At 38.1% G+C, this 16,490-nt stretch overlaps 2 protein-coding genes across 6 annotated transcripts in view; both read right to left on the bottom strand.

Moving 5' to 3' along the window:
- MYRFL (myelin regulatory factor like) overlaps positions 1 to 7,918 on the bottom strand; it is a 49,311-nt gene extending 41,393 nt beyond the window's left edge. The window contains 2 exon segments of the mRNA XM_074869376.1: positions 779 to 869; positions 7,833 to 7,918. Coding sequence (XP_074725477.1) covers positions 779 to 869; positions 7,833 to 7,878 — 137 coding nt within the window. The 5' untranslated portion in view covers positions 7,879 to 7,918.
- A 2,667-nt stretch (positions 7,919 to 10,585) lies between these two features.
- The window catches only part of RAB3IP (RAB3A interacting protein), a 34,485-nt gene continuing 28,580 nt past the window's right edge, over positions 10,586 to 16,490 (bottom strand). For all 5 annotated transcript variants that reach the window (XM_074870560.1, XM_074870562.1, XM_074870561.1 and 2 more), the window contains 3 exons: positions 13,833 to 13,932; positions 13,660 to 13,729; positions 10,586 to 10,945 (listed from right to left, as the gene is read on the bottom strand). In XM_074870560.1, the coding sequence (XP_074726661.1) occupies positions 10,863 to 10,945; positions 13,660 to 13,729; positions 13,833 to 13,932 (253 nt within the window). In that variant the 3' untranslated portion in view covers positions 10,586 to 10,862. The remainder of the gene's footprint in view (positions 10,946 to 13,659; positions 13,730 to 13,832; positions 13,933 to 16,490) is intronic.

Raw genomic sequence — 16,490 nt, 5'->3', positions numbered from 1 at the left:
TAATTCATTACTCATGATTTAGAGCAGGTAGAAGCCTATTTAGCCCACTGGAAGGGGCTGTTACGTGTGCTGTTCAGTCTGTCCAGAATGAAAAATCCCATGTTTAATTATTTTTAAAACATCCCCTCTTGCTCTGCTTCTTGGCAGGTGCAAATGTCAGCCCATTAATAATATTTTGCAGTGAACAACAGTCATCTGACAGTGTCTGGATGAAAGATTTGGGTTGGAAGTCTTTTATAGCTCTATGCTGCATAAGTTTCCACCCTTGACCACGACCCTTTGCATTATGGATCCTTTGTGTCTCTTAAAGTTAGAAGAGATTAATGGACAGTTTCTCTGTTCTGAATGAAGCATTAGGATGAAAACAGTAGCCCTGCTTCCCTCAAACTGGGAGGTTTACATTATTCTCTCAATTTATTATACATTAGTCTCACTTATCTCACTTATTCTGTACATAAACACTAAACCAGCACTTAAAGGAATGTTAAAATAACAGCTTTGCATTTAATGTCACAATTAGCATAGCAGTTGTGAACTATCCCAGACTTCATTATCATTCATTCAATTGTTGAACAAGACAACCGTATTTCCATTACTGTCTGTAATTCGTTTTTCTAAATCTTATACAGCTTCAAGTAACAATATCAAGAGAGCCACAGTCCTCTTGAAACTCAGATTTCAGGTCTAAATGTTGTGTTCAGATTTTATCATGGCATTAATGAAAACAAATTAAAAGATGCTGCTAAAGAGAGGAAGTGCATATTGCTGTAATACTTACAAAGTTCCAAACTCTGCATCACTACTGATGAATTCTTCCAACATACTTGTATCCACCATGGGATTCTCCAAGGCTCCATGGACATCTTGCCCTAAAATTAAAAATATCAAAAAGAAATTAAGAGTGGAATTCAGTGGGAATCGTCAGTACTTCAGACTAAGTAACGCTGCCCACTCTCCTACATAAAGGAAAACCAAATCTATCCAGTCTTGTGTGTAACAGGTGGGTCACATTCCGGTTTAGTCACTCTGGAAGGAAGGATGGCAGGAAATGCAAAGTAAACTGAGGATGTGCAGGGTAAGATGAAGATGGCAGAGCAGCACCAGGGAAACACCAGTTCACGCACGGCATTAAGGCTTCACTGAATTACCACAGCAAGAGGATGAAGTGCCCCTGTCTGCAACTGGAAAAAGAGGTTTTGAAGATAACTTCATACTCTCTTACACTGGGATCAAAACAGGTGGCGGGATCAAAGCTCAGACATTGTCTCACACAGATCAGCTTTCTGCATTAGTACTGCAAGTAACTTTCTGAAACACTCAGTTTAAAAATCCACCATCCTGAGCTTAAAGAAAGCACAAATAAAGCTTTAGAAATGCTTGATTGGTGGCTTCCTTTTATTCTCCCAAAAAACCCAGCCTACTAACATGTTAAATGTATTAATATTAATGAATAGAAAGGTTGAGTACTTTGTCCTTTGTTGCTTGCTTACTGAAAGCCATAAACAGATTTTATGATTATAAAGTCTCTGGAATTGATGGTGACTTTGTAGAAAGTCTGCCGGAACTCTCTAAAAAAGCCAAACAGAACTGATTTGTAGGCTCCCCACCTCTCCAGCAAGCCTTCCGTAAACACGGGTGTGGCTGGTCAGAAAGCAAACAAGATAAGGAGGTTGAAGTTGGTGCTCTCCCCAGGGAGGCAGGGGAGCTGTGTGTGGCTCTGCCCCATGGCTGCGCAAGGTATGATGGACTGGCTGGTACATCCAGAGCTGCGTGGTTCAGGCTGACACCGGCCATTTCCCCTCAGCTCTGCAGCGGAGTGGGAGAACACAAAAGGTTAATCGCTGTCACTGGGCACAGGAACAGTAACCGCCTTTGGTGCTTTTACTGTCTTCTCACTGTACTAGCATCAAACGTGTGCATGGAACAAAGTCATACCACAAAATTTCTTCTGTTGTTTTCCTGATGTCTCTGTCTGACATGGTTCCTTCTTGATCCAGTGTTTAGACGTTACTTAACTGCAAGCAGCATCTAAAAATCCACTTCCACCACCTTGCACAGGAATTTCCTCGTGTGTCTCTCAATGCATAAATTCACGCTGCTAATAAACATCTCCTGAGTTGCTTTGTGATCACAGATTACCTAGGCATTGTTTGCTTATCGCTGCTGCAGACTTAATTTTGGAAGCCTTTCACTGTGAGATAGCAACTTGCAGGTGTGCTGCTCATAGCTCCTTGCATCCGAATGTACTGGCATTGTACACAAACCTGTCCTCTGCACATCAGAGAAGAACAGATGCAATAGGTGCAGCATACTTAACTTGCCTCAGCAAAACTGTAACATGGAAAGTCTTGAAGTAGCAGCAAAGGACTTCACAAAACCAGCTTGAGAGTACAAAGCTTTCCTTAGCAGTCTCCCTCAAACTTGTTGAATTCTCATCTTTTTGTTCTTCATATCTGAATTTAGGATATTACCCCTTGAATCTCAAACACTTCTCCTTTTGCTCATGCTGTCCACAGGAAAATTATTCAGTCACCTTCTCCTCCTTTTATCCCCCTGTTCCTCCTGTTCAAATTACCTGGCCCACAGGCAGAATGATATAATTTTGTTGTTAACATGAGGGCAGAGGTCAGATACAAAGTGTTTTTCCTGTACCACAAAACCGAGAATTCCTTATTTTGACCAAGGTCAGAGACATGTGCTTTTAAGTACAGCTATGAATCAAATGGGCACCCCACAGTCCAGAGATCAGCTCTGTTGCTAAGTGATGACAACAGCAATATGTATCATTCCCTCTTAATCTCTCCACTTTGCATAAACAGTTAAATGGATAGGAGGAGGAGGAAGGAATAAGTAATTTTGTGCTGGGAGAAGAAGGAAGCACACCAGGAAGAAGATAGGCCACCACGAATGAAAGTTTGCGATACAGGTGCACAGAAGAGCCATTTGCCTGCCCTGTAGAACTTTATTTTTTCTTTATGAATGTACTTTCCAGGTCAGTGGCACCATGTGCTTGCACTGGTGTCTGCTTCAGCAGAGGAGGTGCTGTTGGATCACAGGCAAATTTATTTTAAATGGTGGCATCCATTTCAGAGCCAACTGATCACAGGAAGTACTTAATGGATACAGCTCACCTGGACATTAGGTGGCTTCAAGAGCAGAGAACTGTGTGCTTGTCGTGGGACAAGCTCTGCTGAGAGGCCCCCTGCCCCAAACCCGCAGCTTGCTGCGTAGAACCGTGCACCTAGCTAAGAGCTGCAGGAGGTTATGCGGAGTCAGCAGCCTTGATTATCTGCTTGTGCTCAGGGATCTCTGCTCCCAGTCCACACTCCATGCCGCAATGTGTCCAGACATCTCTGGGAAGAGTCTGCACTGGGTAACACATTCAACTTCAGGGTCACTGTGCAGAGGATTGCCAGCTACCCAAGGAACTGATGAAGATGAAAGGCCAAGACAGTACTGCGGTTGGGGTTTCACACACAGTTGTTTGCAGAACAGAGACTGCAGTCATAGGCAGCATATGACTATTTTTCCCATTTCTTCATAAACTTGATAGTCTGTTGTTGTGTCTCCTTCAGTCTGAAGTCTAAAACCATCAGTTCTACCACTGGCTTCCGTTTCCCTGTCTATTCTCACTTAGCCTGTCCCTATTCCCAGCCTCAGGCCCCCAAGGAGTAGCCTGAACTCCAGCCTCCTAATCTGGCAGTTGCTTACTTCATATATGGCTCTTTGGCAGACATCCCCTCCTTTCCTCCAGCCAGGAGGCTCTTGTCACCTGGCTCCTGAGCTTCACTCTATAGTCCTGGAACCAACAGTCTCAATCCCTGAAAAACCTGCCTTGATTAATTCTCCCAACACTTCCATGTAGTGCCTTACATACATCTGCATTTAAACCAGTTATCTCCTTTTCAGTAATATCTAAATGCAAAGTGAAGGGTGAGGGACAGAGAACCAGAGATTCCTTGCTGTAAGTTTTAGGTCTTTAACAGAGCAACTATTTTAGAGAAAGGTACACGCTGTTGTGAATTTGGCTTAAACCACAGCCATCTCTAAAGGATCTAAAGGAGAACCCAAATAACCAGGCTACTGTGGTGCTCTTTCTGCAAACATAAATTCAGTCCATAACCAATAAAATATTCTGTCAATCTTCTAGAATTGACAATATTAAACTGATCATTTCCTGACATTAAAAAAGGATGCCAGAAAGTTCCCAACTAAGTCCAGCTATTTGTTGTAAGATTAGTGTTAAAACATCAGGTTCTCTATATGGGGAACAACCCTTAAATACAGCTTGAGATGTAACAATGGCATACAGAACACAGTCAGTGCTCAGCAATACCTGCTTGCTCAAAGGAAAGATTCATGTTTGCTACAAACCCTTGCAACTTGAGGGAAATGTTTCTGCTTGAGAATTATCAACTGATTTTCATCTGATTTTACCACTAAAACAGGCCTCAGCACTCCAATGTACAGGCTCAGTGGAAAGTCCAGCTGAACTTCATTAGCTTACACTAAGGTAAGTATTACTTACGGAGCTTATAGTTCCTTAACTTCTTTCATGCTAAAGGGCTCCAAGTACTTGTCATTATTTAAACTGTTCAAGATAGTCCAGTTCATTTTGACTGGAATAGACGTGGAGTCATTGATAAAAGGTGCTGGGCCAGCAGAGCTATGGACGTGAACCTCGAGCACACTGCAGCAACAAACAGGAAAGGGTTAAGGACAAAACAGCTGTAGCTGGCAGAACTGCAGCCAGCCAAGACGTATCACAGTCTAGGTTATTCAACATCATATATATAACTCCACATGGTAAGGAGTGAGCTTGTGTCAAGATAGATGTTTTTTCCCCAAAGGAACATTTGCCAGAGAAACAAATCTTACAGTTAATATTTTAAATTTCTCATTTAATCTTTTATTCCTGTTTCAATCTGTCATCCTTAAATGGTATGAGACACCTTTGGGTTTTAAGGTGTTTAATGGCATGTTTGTTCTGTTGCTTAATTTATTTACCAAGAGCTCTAAACTATATTTATTCTGTGTTATCCGTGCAGGAGCATGAGTATACAGAGAAGTGGTGATTCCACTAAGAGACTCTTTAGATCACAGAGAGCACTAAGACCAAACACACATATTTCAGACACCTCAATGTACCTTCCAACGACAAAAAAGCGAGGACTGAGTTTAACAGCATAACTATGTCAGCCTTCATTCACGCTTCTCAACCCATTGATAATGTCAGCAAGAACAGGTTGCTCTGCTACACATGGGCAGGCACAAGAGCTGATCAGGAGCTCTGACCTTCCCTTGACAAATAGGAAGTAACTGATTCTAAGATACAAATGTTTTAATTAAAAATAATAATTTAAACAAATCATAGAAAAAACTTCTATCAAAGATGAAATCTTTAGCGTGGGAGTGAAATGAAACAGGAAATACAAGAACTTCCCAGACCAGCCACACAGCAAGAGAAAAGCCATATACTTAAACAAGAAAAAGCCAAGGTCAGATCCCAGAGTCATATCTAATCTGAAAGGTCTATTAACTATTGAAAGAAGTGATCGGCAGGAAAACAAACATTATCTCATTTTCCTTGAAAAAACTCCTTTTTCAGACTGTCCCCTCTCAATATTGCAAATGTAAGTTTATCTTACTAATGAGTGTCAAAAAAAAAAAAAGCACTGTAAGAAACTAACGAAATGGGGAAAATGGGATCCTTTTTTTGCTCATGAATTTCAAATAGTCTTACAAAAACAGATCTATAAATGCGCTTAGCTGCCAGCTGATGCTTTTGGGAGACAAATCTGAACCACTGACGAAGCAGAGAGGCTTCCTCAGCAGTGGCATTCTCCACTTGGTATTGCAGGACTCAGCTTTTCTGTAGCCTTGACAGACAATGTTCTAATGCTACTATGACTAATCTCAGAGACAACCAAATTAGCACAAGCAGATTATTGCTCTTGCCTCATGACGTGTTATTATAAAGCTAACCCACAAACTGTAGTGCTAAACTGGAGAGGCCACCAGTTAAAGCTGGCCTGATATTCAGTGAAGCTAACCCCTGCTTGAAGAGTGCAAACCCTATTTTGAATCAGCTAGCTCCCTTTTCAGATTTACCTATGGTTTAACAGCAAGAGGAGCCTAGCTACTGCGTGCTGAAAGAACAATTAGCTCTTGTAGTCTTGACACATACCTAATCCCAGTGTCCAGACAATGAAATTCAGCCATCTAACAGCATCCCTGCATGCCGCATGGCATTAGCAGACCTTTAGTCGTATTGTAGCACTACACAGCAGAACCACACATTACTGAAGGAACATAACCTCCCAAGATGTTTCATTTTTCCTGCAATTAAATGGAATCAACAGGGCTTCTCCCCCTCACGCTGGCCCAGACAGATGTTCTACCAAGTACTTTCTAATAAGGGTTAAATTACTGATTGTAATTCTGGAATTACAATTAGTAATTCTAGTTGAAGAGCTCATACAGCTAAAACCTCTGATAACTTCTACTGTCAAGGTATCACTATCACAAAAACCAACAGAACCTAACCCATACTCCCTAGAAAGTCATTTTCCAAGTCAGTTTCTGAAAAAAAAATTGAGATAAATTTTTTTATATAATTCATATCCAACACTATTTTGAGTATTTAATAGCTATGCAATGCAGTACTTGAACAAACAGGTTGATAAAAACAAACATCACGTAGCTGAAAGCAAAGCCAAGAAAGTTTGTTAGCTTTTGATCTCCATGACTTAAAGTGAACTTAAGAAACATGGTATGAATTTCCTAACATCTATGAACAACACGTTTGCTGGCTAGCAGCCCTAGCTTGTGGTTCACTGATTTAAATGTCTTGGCTTAAATACATTTTCTTGATCAATGCTGGAGAATCTTTAATTTCCTTAATCTTTAATTAAGCACAATGGAAATTAAATGCAGGGAAATAAAAATTGTCCACATGATCCAAACCAGAAAAGATAGTTTTCCAAGTTACTTTGAGATCAGTATCACATGAATACTTGCACAGATAATAGAAGGAAAACAAATGCAGAAAGAAGCTTGGAATAGAAAGGTTAATATTAAAACAAAGAAAACCACAGTGTGAACTGGATGAAGGGAAAGAAAAGATTTAGTAAAAAATAAAAAAGTAAAAAATACATAAGCTTTTGAATAGCCATTTTGAACCACATTATGGCAGTGCTTGAGAAATGCAGTTTTATTATGGAGTCTATTAGAAGGTAAATTGTGTGGTAGGAGAAAGGCTAACGGGACCCACCTGAATGTAAAATGCCTTTGGGAAAAAGTCAGAAGGACAAATCCCAGCCAAAAGACAAAATCACTCCATGTTTTAACTTCTCAGAAGGATCCCAAGGATACTGCCACGAATACCATTTTACCAATTCTAATCAGGCTGTTTCCAAAGAGCATTAGTGGAAAGAAACCCCGCTTTAACTTGACATGTTATGACAGAGCAGGGAGGGAGCTTTCTAGCCTCATGAAAATCACTAAAATCTCAGAAGTGATAAATTGCAAGGAGATCTTAGCCACCACCTCCCAGTTTTCCTTCCTGGCAATTACCACAGTGGTACTGCAGGCTCTGCTGGGTCCACCTTCCCTTTGGTCTTCTCTGGCTGAAGCACAAAGGAAAAGGCACTACACCGCGTCTGTACCATTTGTACTATTTCATTCTGGTGCCACCTTACGTGATAGCTTTGTGTAAATAGAGCTTTAGGTTTCGGGGCTCTTTTTCTTCCTCCTTTCTTCTTCAATTAACCCCAATTACTGTATCTTTGCTGTCACCAAAAATTGTTAAGACTCTCTTAATAGACTCTTACCTTCAAAGAACTGCTGCAAGGCCTCATTTTCTCCCACCACATCCATGTAAAGCCAGTAGAAAATGTTTTGCTTTCCTGCTGCTTGAAGAGTCCCACTGAGAATAACGCACCGTCTCTCTTCCAGATGATTATGAACATGCCAAGGAACACATCAGTTTTTGTTGCAGGTTTCAATGACTTTGTCCCAGCTGATTTCATTCCTCCATAACTACAGCCAGGGCTATACTTAAACTCTGCTACACGTAAAGGAGAATCTGACAAGGCTTTTGAGGCAAGATGGTGGTGATGTGCATTCTTCCATTCAGTATGTCTAATGTCCTCGTTTTAAGGACCTTTGGTCTCAGTACTAACCATAATTACACATGCGCAAAAAATGCAGCAATAAAAATTACTTATCTTGTCTCTGTACTTTCACACAAGTGATGTAATTAATACTACTGATGAAAGCAACAGCAATCAAAAGCGCAAGAGCAAAGCCATCACCAGTTTTGCCGTGTGTACTATCCCATTTAAGCAGCTGAGCATCAGACTATACAACAGCTCTAAAAAAATTGTGTATCACAGCAGTTTAATTATAGGGAAGCAGAACTTCTACATTATGATTAACAAAACTAAATTACAGATTAACCTGTTTGTCTAAGGTAACACTGAAAAACATAGAGGAAAGCTGAACATTGAACAAAGGTCTTTTAAGGCTAGTAGCAAACCCTATTTCACTGTCCTTCAATTGATCTTTGTGCACTGAAAATTGCCCCTGTTCTATCACCCCTAAGCAAAGAGGAGAAAAATATTCAGATGTTTTGAGTAGGCATCTGTAAGAGGCATTTGGTTATGAACAAAAGCTTCAATGAAGTCAAGAAATCTGAAACAAGACCATTTCCTGAAGTAGTTATATTCACCAGACAAGTAACCGTTGTGCAATTTTTACAAGCCTCAGGCACTCACAGTGACACAGGTATCTCATGATATATTGTATCATGATATATTAAAAGTTATATCAAAAATATAGAAAAGAATTTCAGGGAAGGGACTTGACAACAGAAGCAAGTCGATCAGTATTCACAAGACGTCGATGTAATCGAGTCAGTCATTACCACTGAGATACTAGGGACCTCAAAGATGTACCCTATGTACAAGAAAATCACCCCAGCATAATAAACTTTAGATACCATTTATGTCTGGACACTATCATGTATAGAAAGGACCCTTCTCTCTGCTTGAATGAGCAACACTTGTAAAGGATTATTAAATTAGAATAGCAGCAGCTACCAGCTATCATTTTCCTACTGTTAGCTAATCCTGGAAACTGTTTGATTTCATTACGTAAACTAAGGATTAACAACCATTTAGGAAGCATTTATGAGCCTAACATAAAGCATAATGCCAACAAATACAGTTTGTTTTCTAAGAGTCAGTAAAACCAGACTTCCTTAGCATTAGTGAAATAATAAAAAACCTTTTAACAATTGAAGGTAGAATTCTTCCAGGTTTCTGCAGTAGAAACTAGTACCCCGTGATAGGAGATTAATAAAAATATTTAATCAATACTGAAATAGCCCAGGCTGGACATACTCCACTACTAGTAAAATATTTAGGTCCCATTGTTTGTTTTAATCTTAATATTGAAATGCCTGGTCAAAGCCAATGCTTGCAAAGTGTTTTCAGGCACATAAACGTGCAAGCAACACAAGCATGGCATTGAATTTCACTGCTCCTTCTATTGGCTTTTGTAAAAACAGAGAACACTCCAGTAAGACAGTGAAGTGTGTTATTTTTGTTCTGCATTAAACAAAAGAAATCTGGATCCACCAAGATGCTTTTTGGTAAAGAACCAGCTATGTATATAAACTTGCCTTTACTTCTGATGTTTGCCAGTTTACCTGCCAGTGCTTTAAGTGCTTATCTGCAATTGATAAATGGCTGTCATGATCAAGACCTAGTGTTTTTCCAAAAGGGCTTTTACACAGCAAGTCTACCACCTACCCACAGCTATGCTCCTTGTAACCTAATCGACTGCCTGCTTTCAGCTTAGACTATGCCCAGGGAAAAAGTACTACTTGAAGTGCCCAAGTAGCACTTGAACAGAAAAAACATCTTCCTTAAGAAGCCATGATCCTTTTTGGGGTTCTCTTTGTAGCAATTTGTGTGTGTGAAGAAAGTGGTAACATTATATGGAAACCATCACCAGCATGTTAAAGAAATCACATAATGGGTATTTTTCAGTTTCAAGGACAGCTGTGGGAAACTGATGTATAAAACACTGGAAACTGGAAATCCCAAAAAAGCAGAAGAAAAATAAATTAAATTTAAAAATTCTAATGAAAGAAAATTAGAGGGGAAGAGAAAGTTTTTAGCAGTTAGATGGGGTCAGGACCAATTTCTAACCAGAGTGACCAAGGTAATTTTATTGTTCCTTGATGTCTGAAAAGCACGCTACTTTAGAGAGAACTGATACCCAGATTTATTATGCTGTTGAGTCTTCACTACATAGGTTTCTCTTCTTACACTGTTTTAAAAATGAAAAAAAACAGGAAAGCAGCACTTCAAAGAATTCCACGTTCTCCTAGTTGTCTCCTAGCATGTACTGACATACATGCCTAAAAAGCTAGATACATGTATCTAAACACTACAATGAAGAAAACATCAGGCATTTATTACCTCTTCATAAAAACATCTCAGTTTTACATTATGAAATGACTTATCAGGGAGGTTAACATCATTTTACATCACAAAGAATAGAAGACAGACACTGCTTCAGACTAACACTTTAATCAGTTTTGTTTTTAAATGTTAATTACAATCACTAATACACCTGCAAGTGCTTACCACATTTGTTCAACTAAGTATTATATGTACGCATATACAGCATAGGTCAGTTTAAAACAATCACAGTACTTCTTAGTGCAATCTGCAAAAGGAGAAGGATCTGGACCCACTTTGTGGAAATAAATATCAAATGACAAAAAGAGATTCAGCGATTTTAGTTATGTATATTCAATGAAGTTCATGCATGCTCAAGAGTAAAAAGATTTAGAGCTCTTCCTTGTAATAGCCAAGTTTTGCTAGTGACATCTCTCTTCTCAGGTGCATAACTTCCCAGAACATCTGATCCACTAAAAAAGACAGAAATATCATTAAACATACTGAATTTGTATTTTATTTCAACTGATGTATACAGGCTGCCTCACTGTACATCATTTTAGGGGAAATTCAGAAGTAACAAACATCTAGTAAAACCAGAATTAATATGCGAGAGGGCTATTTGTGCTTGGTTGTGACAAAATTTATCGAAGTATTTATTTTAAAAATTCTAAATGATGGTCCTATAAAAAATACTCCACATTTTAGATGATTTCATTTTAAATTGGGGAACAAAAATACATCAGTACTTATCAGCTTCAATTAATTGCAGTTTCTCATTTTAATTGTCATACCCCTTAACTCATTTTCTTTAAAATTAGAAGACTACAAGAAAAAAAAGTAGAACTTGTTGTATAACAAGATAATAATTGTTTCATCACAGAATCTGTAATTTTGTTATCGTTTTTCCATTTGTAATCTTTCTTCCTCCCAGTAATCTGCCAGCAACAAACTAGGGAGGAAAGACTTTTTTTTTTTTTAAAGTTTCATCTGTATTTTGCTAAACTTGATGAGACTAGTACACACCTTAAGCTTCTAGACGCCACAGCAATACAAATCAAAATTATTGACTATGTAATTATTCAGGACAAAAATAATTGCCATGCAGTCAAGATCATGATGTAGAATGACTACAAAGATTATTAACCTGAGCAACAAGTACACGGTCTTCCCTAGCATATTTCAAAAAACACTTTTGTAAAAGTGACCTCTGTCTCAAAAATTGTATGGTGGATGAGTAGAAATACATGCAATGCATTACACAGACAATTATCATGAGTGCCCACATTCTTGTAAAAGTATTGTTGAAATATTTACATAAAGCTACAAATGCAAATTTTATATTTTTAATGGTAAAGATGACAACGTAGCTGAAACACCAAAGTCAAGTTTTTTTTAAACTTCTTATGAAGAATAACTAATTATGATAATGCTGAAAATATTTCATTATGTGATGGAAAAAATACTAATTTAATCTCTTTATCTCAATAGCAAAGTAAACAAATTTTAGTTGAAACTATATAGGTCCTTTTGGTCAAAGTAAAAGCCGTTTTAACTATAAACCAAATTAAAACTTAAATAACACATTTTCAAGATCTTCTGCAATGCTAGTAAATCAATAAAAATTACCACCATCTGAAGGTTTTATTAAACAATTTAGTGTATGAAATAGGTGAATTTCTGGCGAATTCCATGAAAAAAATTCCCTCCGACAAGGAAAGTTAACAGCATTATTTTTTGTAAGGAACAGTCTATCTATCACCTCAGGAGTACTTCAGATTAGAAATGGAAACAAAAGATTTAAGTGTAGCTAAAATACTGATCTCTTGAAATTGGGAAACAACAGAAGAGATGACTATACGTGAGGTAGATCAAAGTGGGGCCAATTCTAGCCAAATTCTGGATGAAGAAAATCCACACAGACTCAGAGACTGGAAGAATGAACAGCACAGACATCTATAAACATTACAGTACTGTTTTACACTACTTTCAAAAATGCACCTGAACTAAAAAAAATTAAGTTTTAAAAGTAAAAGCATTTTTTTTAATTAACTATAGACACTGGGCTAATTACACTTTCCACTATCTGTGCTTAGCAAATCCAGGAGCCTAAGTGATATGGTCTGTTTCAAAAAAACCTTGGACTGAAGGTTGTTGGGCAATATTCTTCGACCTGGACAGGAAATACAATTAAATCAATTGCATACAGTTTAAACACAAGCAAATCATCATAATTTCTTTTATAGTGATCAACAGGTAAACTAGTCTTGCAAATGAAGACCAATAACTGCAACTCCAACACACAATGTATTTTTAAATTCCAGAATTAACTAACTGCGTGTACAGTGCACGTATTTCCATAACAATCTTCTTTTATATGGACATACTGAAACTCAATAGGAGAGTTAAGCCAATGCCCAAACTACTGCGCAGAGTTTAAATAGGCAGTTGCTGGATATGCTTCAAGAACAAAGTGACCAAGTAACAATGGGGGGGGGAACCATAGCCTGAAGCAATGGCAGTAAAAACAGATTTCCCTTTTGGAGTGGGGGGTAATCAAGCCTTACATTTATAACCAGGGCCCTAAACAAGAGACTTTGCCATGCAGCAGCAACGACCAGGACCTCATTTCTCAGCTGCACTCAGATGAATGATTACAGTATGATTTCCTGTTTATTTTTCACAACTTAACCCCAAATATTGTCAACCTTGCCATTTCTCCCTGAAAGATAAGTCTGACAAGAACTGCTGTCTGAATTCTCAATGCACAAAATGAGATGACACACCAAAACACCATGTGAAAGAAGAAAAAATGGCCCAGATCAAACCAAACTAAGGTTTTTTTGGTCTAAAATATCTCCATATTCTGTGAAAGAGACTTGATTTTTTAATACTGTGTGGAAAAACTGTGACTAATTCCTCTCGTTACAGAATTTTTCATAACATTTCTTAATGAATAATGTAAGGTGCTTTTAGATGGACTAAAAATCACTGCTTTTTGATTTGTTGTTAAAAAAACTTTATTGGAGGGTGGAATATCACCAAATTCTCGTAATTACAGCAATGACCATCAACAGATAGCTTTCCTGTAATGTCAGGTCACTACTACGGTGTACAAATAGCAAGTTTTAGGCACATGCACTATGTAAATTTCTATTTATTATGCCAAATAAAATTTCCTACTCACCATCTTGCTGCTTCAACAGTCCTTGCTGGATGTATCGAATATATGTAAAGAAGTTACACACAGAAGTGATCTGAACCCAGATAAAAATAATGGTGGTTAATATAATTTTGTACAATGGTACTGAAAAAAGAACTAACTACTACTCAAAATGAAATCACAGTAAATCTACTTACCCTGTAACGACAGAAAGGAGAAATGTAGTAGTAACTGCTTGAATCTCCTAATTTGATTCTATGCTTGCATGACTTACTTTGTCCACTGAGAGCACATTTCCTACAAAACATAAAGTTTGCATGATTAAATAAACAAATCTGACATTAACGTCTAAACATCTGCATGTGTTTAAGGTGTTAATGTAATTGCTTCACACTGGCACAGATATTCTGCCTTCATTTTACAAGCTGCAATTATTACACTATGTTGTCAATTATTTTAGTTCCACAAGGACTTACTTTGTTTCAATACCACTGCATCATGATGCATTACTGATTTTAAAAACGTTCAGCTCTGGTCATGTCCTTCCATATTCACTAATTCAAGTTGGATTGACAACTCTGAAACAGTGGGATTTCTTTTAACTCTTCATATGTGAAATAAACATTTTTTTTTAAATTCTGCTTGATGATGCATTTTATCATCAAAAAATCAGCCCTACAGAATAGCAGTCAATTCTCTGACGCCTCTCTCAGATGTGTTCTAAGACCAGCTTTGCATTTATGCCCAAAGTCATATTTTATATTCAGAGCACAAAATAATTTGGGACAATGGAAAACAGGCTGTCTGGCAATATTGCTTTCCACTACCATTACAAAAAGTGATCGTAAAATCAAATTTACTTCTGGTGTATTGCAAGTATGTTGTATTCAGGAACAAGGAAAGGTCAGTAGTCACCACAAATTCTTCCCAGAAAACAATTCCGGAAAACGCAAAGAATTTTAAACAATTTCCTCCAAAAGTCTTTAGAAAACGGTGGTTTGAATCTCTTGAAGAAATTGCTATTAATACAATCTTAATAAATGTAAATAAAACAGGAATTTAATTTATTTGGATTTTCTATATTGCAGCATCTTAGATGAACTGGGTTGTCATGGCATCCACTGTTTCACTGATTTTAAAAGCTGCTGGCTCTCCTCCCTTCCATTTCTACTTCACAAAATTAGGGAGTCTAAGAACAAGCAACCTTTCAAAAGTGAGACAAAAATTACTAAGCTTCTGTGGTTCTAAACAGTGGCTCAGAAGCCCTTTTAAATAGCCTGCAGCTGGTCCACAAGAGAAAATGGAATAGTGTATATGATTTTCCACAGCAATTTATGAGGACTGACAGCAATCCATTGATCCAAGAAATCCTACAGTAGCTGTCCTGGTTTCAGCTGGGACAGAGTTAATTTTCTCCCTAGGAGGTAGTACAGTGCTGTGTTTTGGGTTCAGTGTGAGAATAATGTTGGTAACACATCGATGTTTTAGTTGCTGTTAATGCTTAGTTGCTTATGCTAAGTCAAGGATTTTTCAGTTTCCCATGCTCTCTGCAAGCAGGTACACAAGAAGCTGTGAGGGAGCACGGCCAGGACAGCTGACCTGAACTAGCCAGAGGGATATTCCATACCATAGGGCGTCATGCTCAGTGTATAAACTGGGGGGAGTGGGCCAGGAGGGGCTGATCACTGCTCAGGGACTGGCTGGGCATCAGTCAGCAGGTGGTGAGCAATTGCATTGGGCATCATTTGTCTTTCTCACCTCTTATTTCTCTTTTTGTTATGTTCTTTTTCATTAAAATTATATTTTATTTTATTTCAATTATTAAATTGTTCTTATCTTAACCCACGAGCTTCACCTGTTTTTTCAAATTCTTCTCCTCCCCATCCCACTGTGGGGGGGGAGGAGTGAGGGAGCAGCTGTATGGTGCTTAGGTGCCAGCTGGGTTAAACCACAACAGTAGCTCAAGCAAGCTGATCACAATTTCAGTCAAGCTTTTGTGAGAAGACAGACGGACTTTCAATGCTAGGAAAATAATGCCCTTCTTTCCTTCTGGCTATGGAATTACCTTCTATATGTTATCTTCCATCACACCAGGTTCAATGCTGGCATGGCAGTTACTGCTGCTGACACAGTTCTGCCCTGTATAGCGCACATGCAGCTTAGCACTTTGTTCCCCATGGGGACAATTATTCAAATCCTGTGGGGAAACCCAGCTGTCTTTCATTAAGGCAGCACTTACTACACACCATCAGAGACACCATTCAATAACTTCTGTGTATCAAGAACCTTTCCTCACTATTATCACAGCTGTCCGCCCTCCACTCCTTATTTTACTGTTGGGCTATTACCCACTATTTTATGCAACTGCACGCCCATCCCCCAGGCAATAGTACAATAAAATCCTTTAAAAACATTAGTCTAGTTTTTGTTATTTTTTATTTACAGTTTGTCTATATTATGTTACCTATTTAAGAACATGGTTTCAATAAAAATAGTGCTTTGCACTGTATAAAAATAAAAAATGTGAAACTGCTACTCTGATTCAGTGAAAACTGGAACACCTGTTTCCCATTCAATGCCAGTAATCCTATATAAGGCAAAGTGCATTTGCTGTCAAATTACCCTTAAATACTGCATATTCCTTACCTATTACTTATCTAAGCAATACCACAAAAGTTCTTGTTGCTACATGACAGCGGGAAAAGTAAGAAAGGAGTATGCCTGGCCTTTTGATACACCTAAAGTAACTACATTACAATTTGTGCACTGTCATCTCAAAATGTTAATCTATACCTAGCCAACTATTTAAGGATTACAAAAATTCTAATTAAACATTTATCTTACACTGGAGAAAA

The sequence above is a fragment of the Strix uralensis genome, chromosome 5, assembly GCF_047716275.1.
Source record: "Strix uralensis isolate ZFMK-TIS-50842 chromosome 5, bStrUra1, whole genome shotgun sequence".
NCBI classification, from domain to species: Eukaryota; Metazoa; Chordata; class Aves; order Strigiformes; family Strigidae; genus Strix; species Strix uralensis.
This window is presented reverse-complemented; position numbering and strand designations above follow the sequence as displayed.